At 42.9% G+C, this 20,873-nt stretch overlaps 1 protein-coding gene across 3 annotated transcripts in view; it reads left to right on the forward strand.

Moving 5' to 3' along the window:
* Positions 1–20,873, forward strand: part of PREP (prolyl endopeptidase) — a 129,540-nt gene that overhangs the window by 65,483 nt on the left and 43,184 nt on the right. For all 3 annotated transcript variants that reach the window (XR_015133009.1, XM_086317531.1, XM_086317532.1), the window contains 3 exons: positions 3,152–3,343; positions 7,178–7,375; positions 13,839–13,942. Coding sequence is in view for 2 of the 3 variants with exons in the window: in XM_086317531.1 (XP_086173657.1) it covers positions 3,152–3,343; positions 7,178–7,375; positions 13,839–13,942 (494 nt within the window). In the remaining variant the exon portion in view is untranslated. The remainder of the gene's footprint in view (positions 1–3,151; positions 3,344–7,177; positions 7,376–13,838; positions 13,943–20,873) is intronic.

Below are 20,873 nucleotides of genomic sequence, written 5' to 3' on the forward strand. Positions count from 1 at the left end.
TTGCATTTCTTTTTCTTTGGGATGGTTTTGGTCACCACCTCCTGTTCAGTGTTACAAACTTCCATCCATAGTTCTTCAGGTACTCTCTCTACCAGATCTAATCCATTGAATATCAGTCACTTCCACTGTATAGTCATAAGGGATTTGATTTAGGTTGTTCTTGAATGACCCAGTGGTTTCCTCTGCTTTCTTCAATTTAAGTGTAAATTTTGCAATAAGGAGCTCATGATCTGAGCCATAGTCAGCTCCTGGTCTTGTTTTTACTGACTGTATAGAACTTCTCCATCTTTGGCTGCAAAGAGCATAATCAGTCTGATTTTGGTATTGACCACCTGGTGATGCCCCTATGTAGAGCCATCTCTTGGGTTGTTGGAAAAGTGGGTTTGGTCTGACCAAGTGCATTCTCTTGACAAGACTCTGTTAGCTTTTGCCCTGCTTCATTTTGTAAACAGCAACAGCAACTTAGCATATCACAGCAAAAATCTGAAAAATATACATTCTTTTCAGTCATATAAACATTCTAAAGTCACTTAAGAAAAATTAGGCCACAAATTTTTGTCAACAATTTTAAAAAGATTGAATTCATAGAGTGTGTTCTTTGTATACAGTAGGATTTAACCAGAAGTCAATAATGATAACCAGAGGATAAATAATCTTACAAAGACACTGTCAGATCAGACACCAAAAATAGAAAGAAATCAGACTCAAAAAATCCATGTTGTATGGTTTCATTATATTAGAAATGTAAAAATGAGGCAAAATTAGACTATAGTGTTCATGGCTGCGTGTTAAGGCAAAAAGTGAACAAAGACAAATAAGAAACTGATTACCATAAAAGGATGATAATTACCTTCAAGCAGTAGAGGGCTTGCTCAGGCCATCATAGTACAAGAAGTTCTTTCTTGTTTTGTCATTAAAAATATATCCATTGTACTTAAGTGCTTATTCTTCCAGATGAACTTTAAACAGTATTGTCAAATCCCCTAAGAAGCATTTGGAATTGTGTTAAGTTTATAGATTTCTTCTGGAATTATTTGCATCTTTGAAATAGTAAGTCTTCCCATCAAGGAATATGGTATATGTTTCCAGTCACTAGGTTTTGTTTTATTGTTTTTTAAGATTCTTCAGAAAAATTTTAGAGTTTTTCTCATAGAGTCCACGTTTCTTGTTAAGTACATTCCTAAGTATTTCATTAATTTTGCTTCTAATGTAAATGAGGTCCCCCGCTGCCCCCACTGTTTTCCAGCAGGTATTACTGATATGTGGGAAAGCTAACTTTTTTTTTAACTGCCTATCTTATTATTTTTAATTCCCATAGTTTATTTTAAAATAATATTTGTTGTGGGGTGAGTATTACTAGTTACTTTATAATAACTTTCTCATTTGCTTACTGTTTCTCAATAGTTGAGAATGTGAGACTCAGCAAAGGATAAAGAGTTTGTTCAAGGTCATGCGGCTAAATACTGGTTGGAGCTGGGGTTTTAATCCTGTTATGTGTAACTGAAACACTACCATGGGATTATATTTTCCCTGATTAACTTAATTCAACAACAAATTATATAAAGATGTTGTGTTATGGAGATGAATTAGATAATGAATGTAAAATCGCCAGGAATGTAAATGAACTATCCAAATTAATGTAGCAGTTTCACTGTGAAATTAAAGGTAGGAGATTCATTGGAGAATAGTTAAGGTCTGGCTTGCCTTTGAGCAGTTTAGAAGTCATAGAGCTTTCTCATTTATAAAATCTTTGAGATGTCCTCTGAATATTTATGTCTGATATGTTATGAACCAGATGTCTTCCCAGTGGATTTTTTTTATATTAAAGTGGCATTTAGTAAGCCATTTAAATGATGATGATGGTGGATGCATTTAAGATTTCTTTGCAGTATGACCTTTCAGCAGACTAGTTCTTACAACAGAAGGATTGGAAAGTGTCCCCCTTGCGTTCAACACCAGTTTTATTTTGTACCTTTGAAGGTGCCATTCTATTTGGGTGCTGAATATCTAACAGTGAATAAAAAAAAAAAAAGACAAATTATAAACAAGTATATTAGGTACAGTTGACCCTTGAGCCACGTGGAAGTTATAGTCAGCCCCCTGGATACATGATCCCTCTGCATCCATGAATTCAGCCAACCACAGATCCTGTGTTAAGTACTGCAGTATTTACCTTTGGAAAAAACCCTCCTTTAAATGAACCCATGCAGTTCGAGCCAGTGTTGCTCAAGGGTCAGCTGTGTATATCTTGAGAGAAGTGCTGTGAAGAAATGATTTGTGAGTGGGTCTGGCAGGCAAGGCAGTGTTCAATAGGCTCTGAGGTGAAGCATGTCGTAAGGAGCCTGCCAAAGGCCAGTGTTGCCGGAGGACCAGGTGAGGCACAAGTTGGAGCATCTGAGGTTGGCTCAGTGGCAAGGCGTCTAACATGCAGGACCACGGAGACCATAAGAAGGAATTTGGATTTTATTCAGAGAGCCATGGGGAGATTTCTAAGAAGGGTACCAACTGGGACCAGTGTAAGATATTAAGACATTGTGGTGGGAAGACCAGGCAGAAAGCTGATGCTGCAGACCAGGATTTCCCAGCTTGCACGCTTGACATTCAGGGATGGCTGACTCTTTGTCCAGGCCGCTATTCTGTATCTTGAAACAACATCTCTGGCCTCTACCCACTAGATAGAGGCAGAGAGTAGCGGCCGTCCTGTCACTTTCCAAGTTGTAACCACCGCAGGGTCTGCAGACACTTCCAGGAGTCCCTTGGGGGGATGCAGTATTCCTCAGCTGTGAGCTCGTAGCCAGAGGGAAGGAAAACTTGGGGTGGAGTGATGGCAGTGGGGGTAGAAAGACGTGCTTAGATTTGAGACCCACTTAGAAGAGGATGTTCTGGATTACAGGGATTCAGACAGATTCCTTGGACAGAGAATCCGCCACTCATCTTCATTGCCAGGCTTTTCTGGAAAAGCTTCCTTTGAAGTTTTTGGAAACCTTAAAATTCACCCACAGTCATCCTCACTCTGTCTCGTGCCTTAGATCTTCCAAACATTGTTTCTGCCTTGTGTTTTATAGACAGAAAAGATCTGTCCCCTCCCTACACACAAACCACACCACTTCAAACCCCAGAGAGGTGACGGAGGTGCTTGGTCTCTCACCAGGAATCCTGAAGTGGGTGAAGCTGATCGACAACTTCGAAGGAGAGTATGACTACGTGACCAACGAGGGCACGGTTTTCACGTTCAAGACAAATCGCCATTCTCCTAACTACCGCCTGATCAACATTGACTTCACGGACCCCGAGGAGTCCAGGTGGAAGGTGTTGGTTCCTGAGCACGAGAAAGATGTCTTAGGTAAGAGTATGTGCTGCTTGAAGGTTGCGCTTTTGTTTCTGGTAAGAATGTCATGACATCGGTGTATCTCTCATTCTCTGGTAACCGGTTACAAGGTAAAAAACCTTCAACTTATGATCCTGAAAAGTCTTAATGGAGCAGCCAAGTGTTTTATAATTAGCACAGTATTGTATGGGATCTTCATAAAAATTGTGAAAGTATGAATCCAGACCTTCAAAGGCGGAGCTTTATTATTAAGTATCGGCTGTCTTTGTGTAGCTATTATCTGATAATAAGTGCTAATGTTTAAATTTTTTTAAACTACTTGGATTCAGAATCCGTAGTTTTTAGCTTTGGAATAACGTTGGCTGTTCATTTTATATCTATTTTAGATCTTAGGCTGGATTTATAGAAGAGAAGAGAGATTATTGTCAGATTTAATTGAGATCCATTGCTCTTGCTGCTGTGTGCACTGTGCTACAATAACGTCTTAAGAGCATCACTTCTGAGTCCATCATGTTTCACAACCCCTTTAAATTCCCATTTATTCATTTTCTCAGTGATTTTCCAAAGATGATATACTGCTTTATAAGTTACTTATTGCCTGAAAGCTGGATTTGACTTAAAATGAAACTCACTAATTTTGCTACAGTTTTTGACACAAAAGGGGAGTCGAATACCTCAAGCTAAGGAAGAGTTTGCTTGTGGAGGTGAACTTTTGATGGGTTGAATAGGAATAAAATCTAGGGCCATTCCAAGTGAAGGTATAAGGTGTATAATCAGGAAAATAATTCTTTGTGAAAACAGCAGAGTGGCCCTGTGTCAGACGAAGCCGTCCTGACATGGGTTTTTCAGTGACTCGAAGCACATATACTGGAGTCAGATCCAGGTGCTCATCCTGGAAAAGTAAGGACCCTTCCTCCCTGGCTCAAGGCAGCATGCTCTGTGCCTGCATATAGTTCCACCTGGCCTGGCTTGTAGAGCAGGAGGTGGGCACACAATTACAGCTGAGTCTCAGGAAGTGCTTCACTCATGCGCTCCCCTGTGCCCCTGGACACCTGCCTCACCCATCCACCCGCTTCTGTATGGAGGCCTACACCTTGGGCAGTCCTATCAGACGGGACCCAAGACAGCCCTGTCCGTGCCCTTACCTACTCAGCCCCTATCTGCAGCCCAGGACCGCAGCTCATCCCAGGCTCTTCTCTGTCCGTAGCTGCTTTTCAGCTTGGATTAGGCATCAGTGCTCTATCTCTCTCAGCTGAGTTCTCCTGGTGGGGAGGGGACTTAACAACAGGACAGGGGTTCTTTCCAAGGAAGCCTGTTCATCTGTCTCCTCAAAACCTTCTGTTCAGTCTCTGAACCTCATATGTTGGATGAAGGACCCGAGAATCTTAGAACAGGTTTCCTGCCCTCTCCGTTAACATCTTCATGTGAGGAAACCGGTTTGCAGCGACTTTGGCTTCTGTGCAAACTGAGACAGAATATCCCCTCCAGAGGTGGTAAGATCCAGCTCTTGGTGCGCACTTCTTAATTGCCACCAGAGGGCCCCTCGGGCCTTGGTGGGTCCAAAGGAGACGGTGGCACAAGTCTTTGTGAAGAGTGCCCTGGGCGCTTTTCAGGTGAAGGTCAGGTTGGAGCAGTGATTCTCTTGTATGGAACCATCAGAAATGCAAATATTTCCCAAGACATGTGAATTTTCTGCTTTTTAAAGCCCACCCACCCACCCGCCAAAGCAGTTTTAACTATACCTTAAGGTGACAATCCTGTCTCACCTGCAGATCTAATGAAATGCAAATCAATGCTCGGAGATTTGTGGGAGCGGTGATGTATTTTTATAACCTTCCCTCTGAAAGGTTATAAGTTCTTTACACTGGAAAGGGGAAACCTTCAATATTCACTAGAACTCGTCAATTCAAAGAGAAGCACAGGTAAATTTGCAATATATCATTAGCACAGAATGCCCTACTGAGAATAAAAACTAGAGATGAATCATAAAGTACAGCTGTTAAGTCAGAGCTTTTATTAACGACAGTCTACAAATCACCTTGTCCTTTTTTTATTCCCTTTGTCTGTTTTAGAATCCTGATGTACTCGTAGTTAACACAGATTGATTATTTTTTTGACAGAAATAATTTACTTCCTCCCCCCCCCTTTCTTTGAAACATTAAAGCCACATGAAATGCATTGCTTGATTGAAGTACTGTAAAAAAATCATACTGGCAGATGAGCAAATGACTTTTAGGTGTAATAGTTGTTTTTTATATCCTGACTTGATAAGTTTGCAGTAGGAACCTAAAGAACCTGATGAGACTGGGGTCCCTGGTGGCCCTCAGAGCTCCCTCTGGCCCGTGTCTTGTTGAGCATTGATAATGTCATATGTGTGAGCTGCTAGTTTCCTGGGTTATAAACATAAGCAGCATTAAAAGCCCCTTGCCCTGCTCCATACCATGAAAACCAGGAAAGGCTCATCTTTTCCACATTCCTGAGCTGCTCCCAACAGCCCTGTGCTGGCTTGCATTTACCACAGCCTGTCTCTCTGGATGGCCTGTTCTTGTCGCTGGCCGATCTTGTCCAGAGCACGGTGGCTTGTGCTCAGGCCTGCCCCCTCCACTTCCTCCTCTGCTCCTCTGCTCGCTTACCTCCGCTCTCCCAGCTCCATCACTGACAACACAACACTGAAGCTGCAGCCTGGGCACCGGAAGGGAGGGGCGGAACTCCTGTCTCTGCCTCACTCTCAGATTCCCCCTCCTCACCGAGGCCTGGTGACTCTTCCTGGAGATGCCCTTCGTTTCTTGGCTACCCTTCTCCAGACTTTAGCCCCAGCTCCATGTGGGGCTCTGCTTGGCTTCTTGGGGTTCCGGGCTCTTCTCCACCCTCCACGTACTCCGTGGTTCTCTGGTCAGCCATGGGATGCATGCATCCGTCACTGCTGTCACCCTTTTGTCCAACAGTAGCTCCACAGTAATGACCGAGTCAGAACTAAAGTTCCCCCACCCAGCTCACCAGACCCCCATCAGACCTCCCACCACCAACCCCACTCACCCCCAAAAGGGACAATGGTTTTCTTCTTGAAAATGGGCTTCTCACTCATTTTCCTTCCCAGTCTTCCTCCCTTCCTGCTTCACTCCTGGTTCATTCGCCCTTCCTGGTTCATTCATATTCCTTTTCTCTCTTCTTATCCCCAGTCTCACCTTCGTTCCTTGAGTTGTGTTTTCCCACCTTCACGCCCGACAGAGAGCTGCCTTGTCCCCAACACCACCCAGGCACCCCCACCTTCACTGTCCCCCAGATGTAACTCAGCACTTGCTCAAGGGCTCCCACTTGTTTTGAATCTCAGTCACTCACTCACCTTTGTTTACACATTACTACTTATATTTTTACGTTATTGTGTCTCAAGGGCAGAAGTGACCTCATCTCCTTGCTGGTCTGTCCAGCCCTTGCAGGGTGCCAAGCACATGTCAAGCAAGGGTTTGGTACATTCTTATTGAATAAACAATCTTGGCAGATGAGGAGCATGACTCAGGTTTTGTTGTTTTCCATCTGCACCTCCTGTAACATGATACTGGACACAAAATAGGGCAGCAGGGTCATTTGTATTACACACGTTATTGAGATCATCAAAGGCTCCTGGTCCCAGGTGGAGAATGTGTCAGCACCTCTGGACCTGACATTGGCAGTGATTTATTAGAGGGATGTGCCGAAAACGCAGCGAATGATTAAAGCCAATGATAAAATCACTCAGCCAGTCTCAGTGCTGCAGAGCATGGTGTAGAGCCCCAGAACTGTCGTTCGGCTAAATGAGTGTGTTTTTGGCTAATTTTCAAAGCCACATTAGGTTTTATGTGTCCTTTTCAGAGTGGGTGGCTTGCGTCAGGTCCAACTTCTTGGTGCTGTGCTACCTGCACGACGTAAAGAACACCCTGCAGCTTCACGACCTGGCCACTGGTGCTCTCCTCAAGACCTTCCCGCTGGAGGTCGGCAGCGTCGTGGGCTACAGCGGTCAGAAGAAGGACACCGAGATCTTCTATCAGTTTACTTCCTTTTTATCTCCAGGTGAGAGTCTTTTCACCAACATGGTCCAGTTTAAAAATCACACTCCCGTTTGGGTTTCTTTTGATAAACTGAAATATGACGCCGTGTTATATTGAAAATCACATGGGCTGTGTTACAGCCAGAATTACTTAATATAAACAGGTAAAACGGACACTCAGAACAAAGGGAAACATGAACACCTAAAACTGCACTCTCATTAATCTTATATCCTGAGTCTCTCTTCTGGGGACAGGACCAACTGTTGTTTTAGGTTGATTTGAAAAATCGGTATGAACGAGTAAAACGGTAGATTCAGCCTTTAGTCTATATATATCAAAACACACACAGCACAGATAACTAAAAGTGTTAAAAAAAAATCTGTAGTCACATCTGACATTTAAAAGCTGTTTTAAAACTGAGACTACATTCCGCTTTTGTTAAGCTGGATTAAATTAAAATTCTAAAAGTATAATCTTACATCATATGGAGGGGGGGAAAAAAACTTGTTACTTGGTTCTAGTAGAAAAGGAAGAAAACATTTGCAATTCTGTGGCATCAGTTAATTTTCCCCAAAGTAAACATAACTCTTTTCATACTTTTTTTTTTTTTTTTTAGGCTTTTTCACACTCACTTTGCTTCTTTGGGTTTTTTCCTGTTTCTGCACTTGGCTGCATTCAGCATTTCTGTTATAGCCAAAGCTCTAACACCCTGATTTGTCCCAGGAGCCTGGCCAGTTGGCAGTTTGCAGTTGACTGGGCAGACCTTATCCTGAAAGCAATCTGGCTGAAGAAATGTCTGCACGTTCCTTATTTGTTTTTCAAGCTCCTTCATCATCCTTTTTGTCCTAGCCAGTTTTGTTGCGGTCGTTTGATTCTTGGCAAATAAAGCAGATGTAGGGGAGAGCCGAGCAAGAGTAGAAAATGACTTTGTCCTCCTCCCAGGGTTTGGCAGATGACAGTGATGGCTGATCCACTTCTTTGTGTGTACCTCAGAGTCACAGAACAGGCAGTCTTTAAGGAATCTTAACCATCACGGCAGGTTGCTGTCGGGGTTATTAAATCAAAAGAATAATGTTCTGTACATAAGTCTGATGGTCCATCTGGGACACCTAGGAATCTTTACTCACGCACGCACCTTTCAGAGGATCTCACAAAGATGGGAAACCAGGGCCAGGAGCCCTGCACTGACAGGTCAGGAGCCTCGCGTCAGGGTGTGCTGCTCCTCACCGCTCCTCCCCAGAGCCTGGAGCACAGTGGCAGCCAGTGGACAGGAACCAAGGAAAATTGCTTTCCTCCTCTCAGCCCAGTGCTGCGGGGTCTGCACTGCTTTCCTCAACTTACACTGGTTCCAGAAATTGAACTTTGGAAAACCTCATAGCCTTTAAACAGTTTTAATGGATACTGAGCAACAAGGAGAACAGAGCAAGGCTGACTCACCTGCTCTTCATAAAAGCCAGAGTCTCCAGAGGCCTGTAAACCACCTTCAGTGACCCGTGTGGCCATTTATTTCAGGGACAAGTTCATCATTACCCGAAGATGAAAGGGCTCATTGTCCTAGCACAGAACGATGGGCTCTGTGCCAAGCACTGAAATATTGTCTGTGACTCTGGCCGTGAAGTCTGGAACGAGAAGTGTGTTCCTGATTCTGTACCAGCAGGCAACTCCTGAGCTAGCTTTATCTGTCTCTGCAATGCTTTCTTCTTCTCCTTCGTCTTTTCCTAATTTGTTTTGCCTCCAGCCTTGTCTTTTCTTTCCTTAATGTAATCTGATACCTAAAATCAGAGAACAGGGCTTCTAGGCTCAGACCTTCTGAACCAAATGTAAAAATAAATAATTAAACTAGATTCCCTGAAAGCAGGAAATGGTCAGTGTGTACATATGTACACATCCGTGTACATGCATGTCTGCTTTTCAAAGGCTGTCTTGCACTGGTCTCCGAAGGTTGACTGTCCACTGCTGCAGTAAACGACAGACACTAAATTATAAATCAAGCTCCAGGGCCGAAAGCACCTGGTGCGCCGACTGCTATGGACACCTGTACATCTGGCAGGTGTACACCTGCTGACTCTGCTTCCCATGGGAATACATGGTGAAGACATGTCTTGAGCAAAACCATTTGGAAGAAAACAGGCCCACGTTGTAAGGTGAATTCTTACAGCCTAATAATGTTTTGTGTCCTTGTCTCAATTGGTTTGCTAAGTATAAGAATCGGGTATCAGATTGGAGAAAACATCCTAGAGTCATTAATCAGAGAGGATTGGATAGGTGATCTCTAGGGAATAATTTCAGAGTTTAAGGGCAAAAGAGAACCGAATTCGGAAATTCCTTAAGACCCGAGGAGATGTCTTGGACTTGAGAAGATGGGTCTCCTAATGAAAACAGTGCTTTAACAAGGCTATTCTAGCAAAAGGAAAGAGGGAGGGGCAGTCAGTTCAGATATTCCTGCTATAATTGGAAATAAATGTAAGGAGGTGAAAGAGATGGGAGTTAAAAGGAAGGGGCAATTCTAGGAGAGTTGTGACTGCACTTGGAGGGAAACAGGCAACCAAGGCAGTTTGGAGCACAATGCACTTATTCCCTGCGGCTCAAACCATTTAGTGGTTGAGCCGAGTGATGCTGTATTCATGGGACCTGAGAGGGTTGTCTAAGTCTCACTCCAGACTTCTGTGTGTTGTAGCAATCCAGTACAGCCATCCCAGTTGCATGGTTCTGAGAAACAGGGAGAAGAAATAAAAGAAGCTTTCCCAGACTCTTTGGGAAAAGCATAAAAATGTTATAAGAGCAGATTTAGGTCTGTAGCAATGTTGAAGGAAGGGGACAGAGATTTCCTGTGTACTCCCTGTCCCTACACATGCACTGCCTCCCCTGTTATCCACATCCCCTACTCCAGTGATACAGTTGCTACCGTTGATGGACCTGCATTGACACATCACAATTGCTCAAAGTCCATAACTTATCTTAGGACTCACTCTTGGCGTTGTACATTCTGAGTGTGGAGAAATGATGACCTATATTCATCAGTATGTGCTTTTATGGTGTCATGCAGAGTAATTTCAATACCCTAAAAAGTCTGTGCACTCTGCCCTTTTCATCCCTTCTCCCCCTAGCCCCTGGCAACCACTGATCTTTTTACTGTCTCCATAGCTTTGTCTTTTCCAGAATGACCTATAATTGGAATCATATTAATAGATGATATAGACTTTTCAGATTGGCTCCTTAGCTTAGTAATATGCATTTAAGGTTGTTGCATGGCTTAATGGCTTATTTATTTTTTGCTATTACTATTTGGTTATTTATTTTTTGTAATACTCCATTGTTTGGATGTTCCACCATTTACTTACGCATTCACCTTCTGAAGGGCATCTTGGTTGCCTCCAACTTTTGGCAGTCATGGATAAAACTGCTCTGAATATCGGTGTACAGGTTCTTGTGTGGACACATTTTCAACTCCTTTGGATAAATGATCAAAGAGGGCAAAAACATTTGAAGAGACTTGTTTTTGTTTGTGTTTTTTTAATTTTAATATCCTTAAAACCCGACCTGTAATTGGATGAAACAGTGTCTACATGGGTCATCTTTGCCAAGTTCTCTTGCCTTTTCTTTGCATATACAGATTTCCAGATTCCTCTGTTGATCCTTTTGCAGTTTCTCCTAGAATTGTCCCTTCCTTTTAACTCCCATCTCTTTCATCTCCTTACATTTATTTCCAATTATAGCAGGAATATCTGAACTGATTACCCCTCCCTCTTTCCTTTTGCTAGAATAGCCTTGTTAAAGCACTGTTTTCATCAGGAGACCCATCTCCTCAAGTCCAAGACATCTCCTCCGGTCTTAAAGAACTTCCGAATTTGGTTCTCTTTTGCCCTTAAACTTCGAAATTATTCCCTAGAGATCACCTAACCAATCCTCTCTGGTTCATGACTCTAGGATGTTTTCTCCAATCTGATACTGGATTGTTATACTTAGCAAACCAATTGAGACAGGACACAAAACATCATTAGGCTATAGGGATTCACGTTACAACGTGATTCTGCAGTGGGCTCACCTGGACTGACCCAGATGGATCTGAAAATAGAAAATGTCCATCAAGTAAAGTAAGCACTGGTACCTTTAGGTGTAACCCAGCCTCCTCCAAAGTGCCACTTCTGCCCCAAACAGAAGAACAGAGATCAGGCACTTGGCACCCTTTCTCCCAACAGGAGCCAGCCCATGTTGTATAATTTCATCCTTCTACTAGAGGCTTTGATGTCTTGATTTTTCTAGATAAACAGGCATTTAGAGTGTGTTTCCTACTCACTGTCTTTCACTTGAGAAATTTCATTCTAGTACTTTGGTGACTTATCTCAGGGCACTGCCCCAGGAACTGGTTGGTGGTTAGAGCTGGGAATCCTGGCTCCCCATCCTTTGTGATTCACTATAGCTCAGGTAACAGTGATGCTGGGGTGAGTCCAGGGCTTAAATGGTTCATGCTTGTTCTGCAGTCCCGTTGTCATTGTCGGGTGGTTTGGATTTTTTTTTTTTTTGAGGATGGAGATGCTTTTGGTGTTTTGAGGAAGTGGGGCAGGTACTAATGAAGCTTTTCAAAAATTAACATATATGTGAAGATAGCCTTTGCCCTCAAGACTACATTTATCTGGGCAAGTACAGTACTCAGTGTGTCTGGTAATTTAGAATGTATGCCCGGATATGTAGTCTGAAAATATTTTATGTATAAGGATATATTCCAACAAATATCCAAATACAGCTTTGACTAAGAAAGCCAGTACTTCAGTCCTGTGAGGCATCTCCCCACTGTCAGTGTTAATCATACATTGTATGATTATATTATAAACCTTAAAATAATTTGTAAGCATGGGAATTGTGATAACATTCATGGGGATTAACAGTCTTTTTGTTAAAGTATCTAAACATATTGCTCTTTGCCAGTGGGGAGCAGAGTGCTGTTTCGCAGCTGTGAGTGAAGTTCATACACAGAGGAGTTGCAAAGAAAGCACGCTGCCATTTTATCACATGATCAATCCGTTTGAATGTACCCTGTGGGAGTAACTGCTTAGTTTCTGGTTTTGCAGCAAGTATCAGGATCTCTAAATTGATTTTTCATATACTGACAGTGTATGTTTAAAGTATTATGTGGGAGGGCTGTTTCCACACCAGCCACTCTGGATGACTAATTCTGTTTCATAAACGATAGCAGTGTTGTTGTTTTCAAACAGTAATGATTTATCTTACTTATTGTTTCTTTGGTTTAGTTCTTTTTTGTTGTTCAGTTTTACTTATTTTATTTTGGGGACTGTGATGGGTCTTCGTTGCTGCCCCTGGGCTTCCTCTCATTATGGAGAATGGGGGCTGCTCTCTAGTTGCAGTACGCAGGCTTCTTACTGCAGAGCACAGGCTCTGGGGCGTGCAGGCTTCAGTAGCTGTGGTGTGGGAGCTCCGTAGTTGTGGTGCACAGGCTTAGTTGCTCCACGCCATGTGGGATCCTCCTGGACCAGGGATCAAACCTATGTCCCTGGCATTGCAAGGCAAATTTTTATCTACTGGACCACCAGGGAAGTCCCTTTGATTTAGATATTAAATATTAGAATGTAGTAGCATTAAATTCAGAGAAGGCAATGGCACCCCACTCCAGTACTCTTGCCTGAAAAATCCCATGGATGGAGGAGCCTGGTAGGCTGCAGTCCATGGGGTCGGGAACAACTGAGTGACTTCACTTTCACTTTTCACTCTCATGCATTGGAGGAAGAAAAGGCAACCCACTCCAGTATCCTTGCCTGGAAAATCCCAGGGACAGGGGAGCCTGGTGGGCTGCCCTCTATGGGGTCGCACAGAGTCGGACACGACTGAAGCGACTTAGCAGCAGCAGCAGCAGCATTAAATTAAGGAAATGGAATTTTAATTAGTGGTTAAAATAACTAAAAGTTCATTGTGTATTCATCAATGTGTAATGTGCACTTGGATAGTCAGAACTTTAAAGGCAACTCTGAAAGACTCCCCTGAAAGGCTGTCTTTGGTCCCTGATTGCACCTGTGTGTCCACAGAGGGGTGGGTGTGAGGAAGCAATAGTCCCAGAGTTCCCATCAAGAGACCTCGATTGGCTGTTGACTTTGGGCACATCATTTGAGTTTTCCGTCTTCATCCCTGCTCAGGTGAAATAACCCTACATGAAGTGTCCCATCTTCTTTGACCTGTACTCCTAAGTGACCTGGTGTCGGGAAAGACCTGTTATGTTTCTGCAGTTAGGTTTTACCTGTGCTCTTAGTCCTGGAATGCATTAGAATCTTCTAAAATGATACAGAGGTGACTGTTGTAAAAAAGAAGACCACATGTGATGGCGATGATGAAGTGTGAACACTTATGCAGCATTACATAGTCCACATGCCAGGCTGTTGTGCAGTCTCTTTCTGCAGTGACTGTGCTTTGTGATCCTTGCCCCTCTTGTATCTAGTGAGTTTATGGACTGAACTAAGACTTCCATTTCCTTCTAGGTATCATTTATCACTGTGATCTGACCAAAGAGGAACTGGAGCCCAGAGTCTTCCGAGAGGTGACTGTGAAAGGAATTGACGCTTCCGATTACCAGACAGTCCAGGTAGGGGGTTTTTTATCTTGACAACGTGAGTTTAAAAATCTGACTTTCAGGCCAGGCTGCGCACACCCCAGTTTGTCAGCAGCTATAGAGGTAACCCACAGCAACACCGGCCACAAATACTTGGAAACACCTGCTGCTTCTAGGCATTGAGCCCAGCGAGGTCCCTGCCCTCTTGGAGTTTACAGATTCTGCCACTCTTCCGCCAGAGTCCCTTGTCTGGGGGATCAAAGAAACACAGTTTGTCTGCTTGCTTCAAAGTGGATTGTTTTCTGGCTCAGGTCTCGTGGTGTGATAAGTAATAACAGATTTTCTCTACATGAAGTATTCACTCAAGTGCTAGAAGGCAGTCTTTGCAGTCTGAAGTTCATCCGTATGTCTGCCTGGCACAGGGTGAGCGCTCAATAAAATATTAGAATGGATGAATTAATTGTTTAATTGTCATGCGCGGCAAGCTCAGTCTCTGGTCACCATCCTTTCAGGTTAAGAATCTCCATTTTTTTTGTTTTCTCAGTGGCCCACAGGTACTGAGTCTCCCAGAAACCAAATCACTCATTGACAAATGATGCAAAATGACTCTGTTCCTTTGCAATGACCAGTCACCTGTCAGGTACCAGGTGTTTCATCAGGACTCTCCTACCAGGGGGCCTGGACTACAGAGACCCAGGTTAGGATTCAGAGTGTTGTTTCCAAAGGAATATTAGAAAAAAAAAAAAAGAGCACTGGATACCCTGAGAACGTTTCTGTGAAACTAGAGCATCATTTTAACAGGGTGAATTGCCCTTCACCCGTCTAAGAGAAGTCTAGATGACGGACTAGATCTAGATCAAAGATAAAACTGTTTGGCCAGCTGAATCTGGCCCAGGGCTGCGGATTGCCAGCCCCTCTTCTATATCAGGAGTCAACATACTGGCCTCTGGGTTTTTGGAGAATAGCCATGTTTGTTCACATAGTGTCTGTGGCCGCCTTAATGCTTTAACAGTGCAGCAGAGACTGTGGCCCACGAAGGCTAACGTGCTTAGTACTTGGCCCTCCAGGACAAAGTTTGCTGATCCTTGATCTATATAAATAGTACTTATAAAGTCAGAGAGCATTCTCAATAGAGGTCTAGGGCCTTTGTCTTCAAGCTCTGTCAGCTCGAAGCCTGAAGTCTGCATGTATTGATTGATACATCTTGGTTGACATAGGATGAGTCATTTAACTTTTTTGCCAGTTTTTTCAGCTGTAAAACAGATAGTACCCATTTTGCAGGATTCCTGCAGGATTATGATATGATAAAATTCCTGCAGGATATGTGAGATGATATATAAAGGCATACCTCGTTTTATTGTTCTTTGCTTCATTGTGCTTTGCAGATACCGTGTTTCTTTCTTTTTTTTTTTTTTTTTTACAAATTGAAGGTTTGTGGCAGTTCTGCATCGAGCATATCTATTGGTGCCATTTTTCCGACAGTATTTGACTATTTCATGTGTCTGTGTCACATTTTGGTAATTCTTGTAGAATTTCAAACTATTTCATTATTGCTATATTTGTTATGATCTGTGCTCTTCGTGTTGTTATTGCAAGAAAGATTGTGACTCACAGAAGGCTCAAATGATGGTTAGCATTTTCTAGCAATTAAATATTCTTTAAGGTATGTACAGTGTTGTTTTAGACTTAATGTTGTTGCACACTGAATATTGTTGTTGTTTAGTTGTGCAGTCATGTCCAGCTCTCTGTGACCCCCTGAACTGCAGCATGCCAGGCCTCCCTGTCCCTCACCATCTCCTAGAGATTGCCTAAGTTCATGTTCATTGCATCAGTGATGCCATCCAGCCATCTCATCCTCTGACCCCCTCTTCTCCTTCTGCCCTCGATCTTTCCCAGCATCAGGAACTTTTCCAGTAAGTCGTCTGTGTGCATCAGATGACCAAAATACTGGAGCTTCAGCTTCAGCATCAGTCCTTCCAGTGAATATTCAGGGTCGATCGCCATTAAAATTGACTGGTTTGATTTCCTTGCTGTCCAAGGAACTTTCAGAAGTCTTCTCCAGCACGACAGTTTGAAGGCATCAGTTCTTTGGCATTCTGCCTTCTTTACAGTCCAGCTTTCTTAACCGTACATGACACTGAATAGATGACAGTATGTGCAAATGTAACTTTTCTATGCACAGGGAAAACAGAAAATTCATCTGACTCGCTTTATTTTGACACTTGCTTTACTGTGGGAGTCTGGAACTGAATCTACCGTGTCTCCAAGGTCTGCCCATATTAAGGGTCTGGCACATAGGGCTCAGTCAGTAAAGAATCTGCCTGTAATGCAGGAGACCTGGATTTCATCCCTGGGTAGGGAAGATCCCCTGGAGAAGGGCATGGCAACCCACTCCAGTATTCTTGCCTAGAGAATCCCATGGACAGAGGAACCTGGTGAGCTCTAGTCCATAGGGTTACAAAAAGTCAGACATGACTGAGAGACTTAGCACTTTCATGTAGAATGTAATCAGGTTTTTTTTTTTTCAAAAAGTGTTAGAAGTAATATGGCAGACTTTTAGGTTTCCATAGCTTGTTTGGCTTCTTTCATTTTCAAGGTGAGCCGTTGCCTGGAGAGAGATCTTTTAGGGGCCGATAGCCCCAGTCTAGTGCTTGTATGGTTCATTAATTCACCCTAGTCCTGCATTAGACTTTTAACATCACTTTTAGGCTGTCATGCCTTGCTGTTTTTCATTTTCTCTGTGTGTGGAAATTGCGTGCCTGTCAGCTGTAACATTTGGCCTTCTCAGGAACTGCTTCTAGTCCTTGCCTGGACATCCTCAGGGCAGTGGAGGGGGGAGGGTCTGTGTGTGTGTGTGTGTGTGTGTGGTGCAAGACAGCGCTTCTCCCATCAGTAATGCAAAGGATTCCCGGGCAGCAAGAAGTGACTGTCCCCTCGTGCCTGCTCTAGGATTGGGCACTGTTGCCCATGAGACATCCCTCGCCTCAGCCCTCATCTTCTCTTCATCTCTGCTGTGAAGCCCCTCAGGTCTGTATTTTTTTTTTTAATTTCTCTTTTCTGCTCCCCACAACTCATGCCAAAGTGAGTAATTGTGGAGTTTGTGGCAGGCAGGAGGGACCTGTGATCATGACAGCTGCCTCGAAGGCAGCTTCTTATAGGAAAGTGGCTCTTGCTTCTCGGGGAGGATGGTTGGAGTTGTTTTTCCTCTCAAGTAGCTGTTTTTTTCTATTCTTTACAGATGGTACACAAAGAAACTAGTTACAACCTAATATGTGTTGTTTTCAGATATAAAGGAAAAGATAAAACTTTACAGCCAAGCACATGCTTGTGTGGAGTAGAAATCCCTCAGCCCTGGGCACAGCAACCTGAGATTTCCAGATTAAACTGGGGAGGAAGTACGCTCGGGAGATGCTGGTCGGGTGCCATTGGAAAAGGCACCAAAGTCCTCTGTGTGCGGCTTTCCACATCACAAAATTCCCCTAACGTTAAGCTACTGAAATACTTAGAAGCTTTTATTTGTACAAGTGCAGTAGGGGGAAAAAAGATGAAAAGAGTCGTGGGATGTATTTAAGGGGATAGTAACTGAGTAATTAGAGAGAACACATTGCTTTTATAATTTTTATGAAGGTATAATCTCTCTAGTATAATGCCATCAGGAGACTTTAATTTGTTGATTATACACATCATATATATTGCACTGAGTTATTTAAATAGATTTCTTTTTTTGGGTAAAGGTGGCTTTGGAATGTACTACGATATCTCACAGTACCATAGACTGAAAGTTCATTTTGCAGTGGCTTAGCCCAGGTATACACAGCAGAGCTTTGACAGGAAATGTGAGTGTGACATCTGTGCTTACATTGTGATCAGGCTCTCAGCAGAGTTGCCAACAATGACCAGCCTGTAAAAGCAGGCTCTAGAGAAGGGTTTGTGCATGAGTGGGAAAAATCCTCATAGTGTATAATAGAAACCACAGCATTTGGGGGTGTAGGGAAAAGATTCATTTTTTGTTTTCAATTACTTCCGGGTAGTGCTGCTTTTGATTTTGCATGACCCTGGTGTTTGTATTTATTCTGTATGTGATTTTAAAAGAAAATTCCCTGGGCTCATTGTTACTCCTTCTTACATTTTATGTACATTATCATTTTGAAGCAAATGCTGCCCAGATTCCCCTGCATGGTTAGTCAGTGTGGTTAATGGTGGTCACAGACGTGCATGTTCACTGGTGGTGTAGCTTGTAAGATGTACTAAGTGAAGGAGAGAGAAAAAGGAGCGTCAGAGAAACACATGGCTAAACCAGCCACAGGGCTGTTCTTTGTGTGATGTGCTTTCATTCAGGACCAGAGATCTTGAATGGTGGTGGGGGGATGTAGGATGGGAGTGTCCTGTTTTGCTGACATACACAGAACATAGCTACTATATAGTCTTTACCCAGGCCTGACCACAGCTGTGGGAGAAATTTCATCTGTATAGAAAATACAATTGTGAAAATCAGATCCTGGAAAAACTTTCTCTTCCAGTCTGTGGTACATATAAAAATTAAGTTTTAGATAGGTTTATCATAGCTGCTGACTAGATCTTTTTTCCTCTTTTTATTATGAATGACATGACCACTATCTAATATTGGTTAGAACATCTGTTCACATGTCTTTAAAAAGGAAATACTGAGCATTAGAAATTACATTAATAACAAAGGTTTGGATATGAAAAGAATCTTGTCTATATTTATGATTAGTAGTATGCTTCATTTTAAACTGAAGGGAAGAAATAGGAACATTTAGTCTGTCAATAAGTACTTATGTGATGTGCAATGCCAGGTGGTACTGTTGAATCCAGAGAAGTTCCAGACACAGGCACTGTCCCTGGAAAGTTTGCAGTCAGGCTGGAAAGCTGAGACACAGAGCTCTGAAAGGTCAGATGCCCCAAGATGTTATCAGAGCAATCAGGGGAAAGGTGAAAGTTTCTGTCGGTACTCTGATATCCTGGCCGGGATGCCCAGGGATTCTTCCTGGGAGAGGTGGAACCTGGGTTGGGCCTTGAGAGATGGCTGCTTTTGTAAGCCCCAGGCCCCTGCTGGGCCTCCTGAACAATTTCACCACAGTTCTTCTTTCAGAGAGCCTCTACCTTTTCGTAGCAGTTTAATTTCATAATTTCACAGTAAGTTCAAGAAGAAAGGAGTCCTGCCCTCAGCATCCTGTGCAGTAGGGCTGCCTCTAACAGCTCTTTTTTGTGGATAAAATAGTGTTTGCACTGTGGCTGAACATGGCATGACAAAGGATGCAGTGTAGCAAAAATGCACTTTTTGGTTTCTCAGTGTCTCGTTTTTGTTCAGCCAAAAATTTTTGACAGCTGAAAGAGTGTCTTTTCTCCTTCTAAAGTGAAAGTCAAAATTTGTAGACCTGAAAAAGAACAGTGAACTCAGTATTCTCTGAATCAACTCCGTTGACAACAGTTTCCACATGTTATAAAAGAATAAATTAGAAGGAAGATTCCATTTTATGGGGCAATAGCAAACCTAGATCAACAGAGTACAGAAATAGTAAGGATTACAAGTATTTAACACAGATTGTATTACCTTGAGTCCTGTCCTCTTAAACTGAGGAATTTTATGCTTCTGAGGTTTACCTACAATACTGCATGTGAAACATCAAGAACATCCCAAAGGTGATTTGCTTTATAACTGACCAGAAGCTGATTTTTAAAATTAGATGAAAAATTAGATGATTAGAAAATTAAAATTAGATGATTCTTTGGGTTTTCCAAGATGCCTTGGGGTAGAAGGAGTGGAGTTATTTTTCTTTAGTCTAGATTTTTGTAACCTTGATAGTAATTTATAGTTCAGTTCAGTCGCTCAGTTGTGTCTGACTTTTTGAGACCCCATGAACTGCAGCACCCCAGGCCTCCCTGTCCATCACCAACTCCCAGAATTCACTCAAACTCATGTCCATTGAGTCGGTGATGCCATCCAGCCATCTCATCCTCTGTCGTCCCCTTCTCTTGCCCCCAATCCCTCCCAGCATCAGAGTCTTTTCCAATGAGTCAACTCTTCGCATGAGGTGGCCAAAGTATTGGAGTTTCAGCTTTAGCATCATTCCTTCCAAAGAATACTCAGGACTGATCTCCTTTAGAATGGACTGGTTGGATCTCCTTGCAGTCCAAGGGACTCTCAAGAGTCTTCTCCAACACCACAGTTCAAAAGCAACAATTCTTCAGCACTCAGCTTTCTTCACAGTCCAACTCTCACATCCATACATGACCACTGGAAAAACCATAGCCTTGACTAGACGGACCTTTGTTGGCAAAGTAAGTTACTGGTCTACAGTTCAGTCACTCAGTCGTGTCTGACTCTTTGCGATCCCATGGACTGCAGCACACCAGACTTCTCTGTCCATCACCAACTCCTGGAGTTTGCTGGGAAAGATTGAAGGCAGGAGGAGAAGGGGACGACAGGGCGAGATGGTTGGGTGGCATCACTGACTCAACAGATGTGAGTTTGAGCAAGTTCCAAGAGATAGTGAAGGATAGGGAAGCCTGGCCTGGAAGCAGTTCATGGGGTTGCAAAGAGTTGGACATGACTGAGCCACTGAACAACTGGCCTACAGGCCTTGCCATTCAACAAACATGAATCCTCAGAACATTAATTAGTGTTTTAATTTAGCTCATTGACTTCTGTGCTGAGTGCACAGCACATGCAGTTTTTGACTCATCCACATCCTTGGGCTGCTGACTGCTGAACTAATGGTAACGTTTTTCTATATTGCTGCGTTCTCACAGTTAAGGATAGGTCGGAAATCTTCAGAACATGTTAAGAGTGAATGGGGGAATATTTTCTAAAAGAACCTTTTGAGAGAATATGGTGCTTGCATATGATTAGGAAATCGCTTTAAATTGAGTCAGTTGTTCTTGGCAATTTTGTGCCTAAAGCTTTCATGTTATTTTTTTATATTACACTTCACAGAGACAT

The sequence above is a fragment of the Bos grunniens genome, chromosome 9 (assembly GCF_055505025.1).
Source record: "Bos grunniens cultivar Pamir isolate PY7600 chromosome 9, Bosgru_T2T1.0, whole genome shotgun sequence".
NCBI classification, from domain to species: Eukaryota; Metazoa; Chordata; class Mammalia; order Artiodactyla; family Bovidae; genus Bos; species Bos grunniens.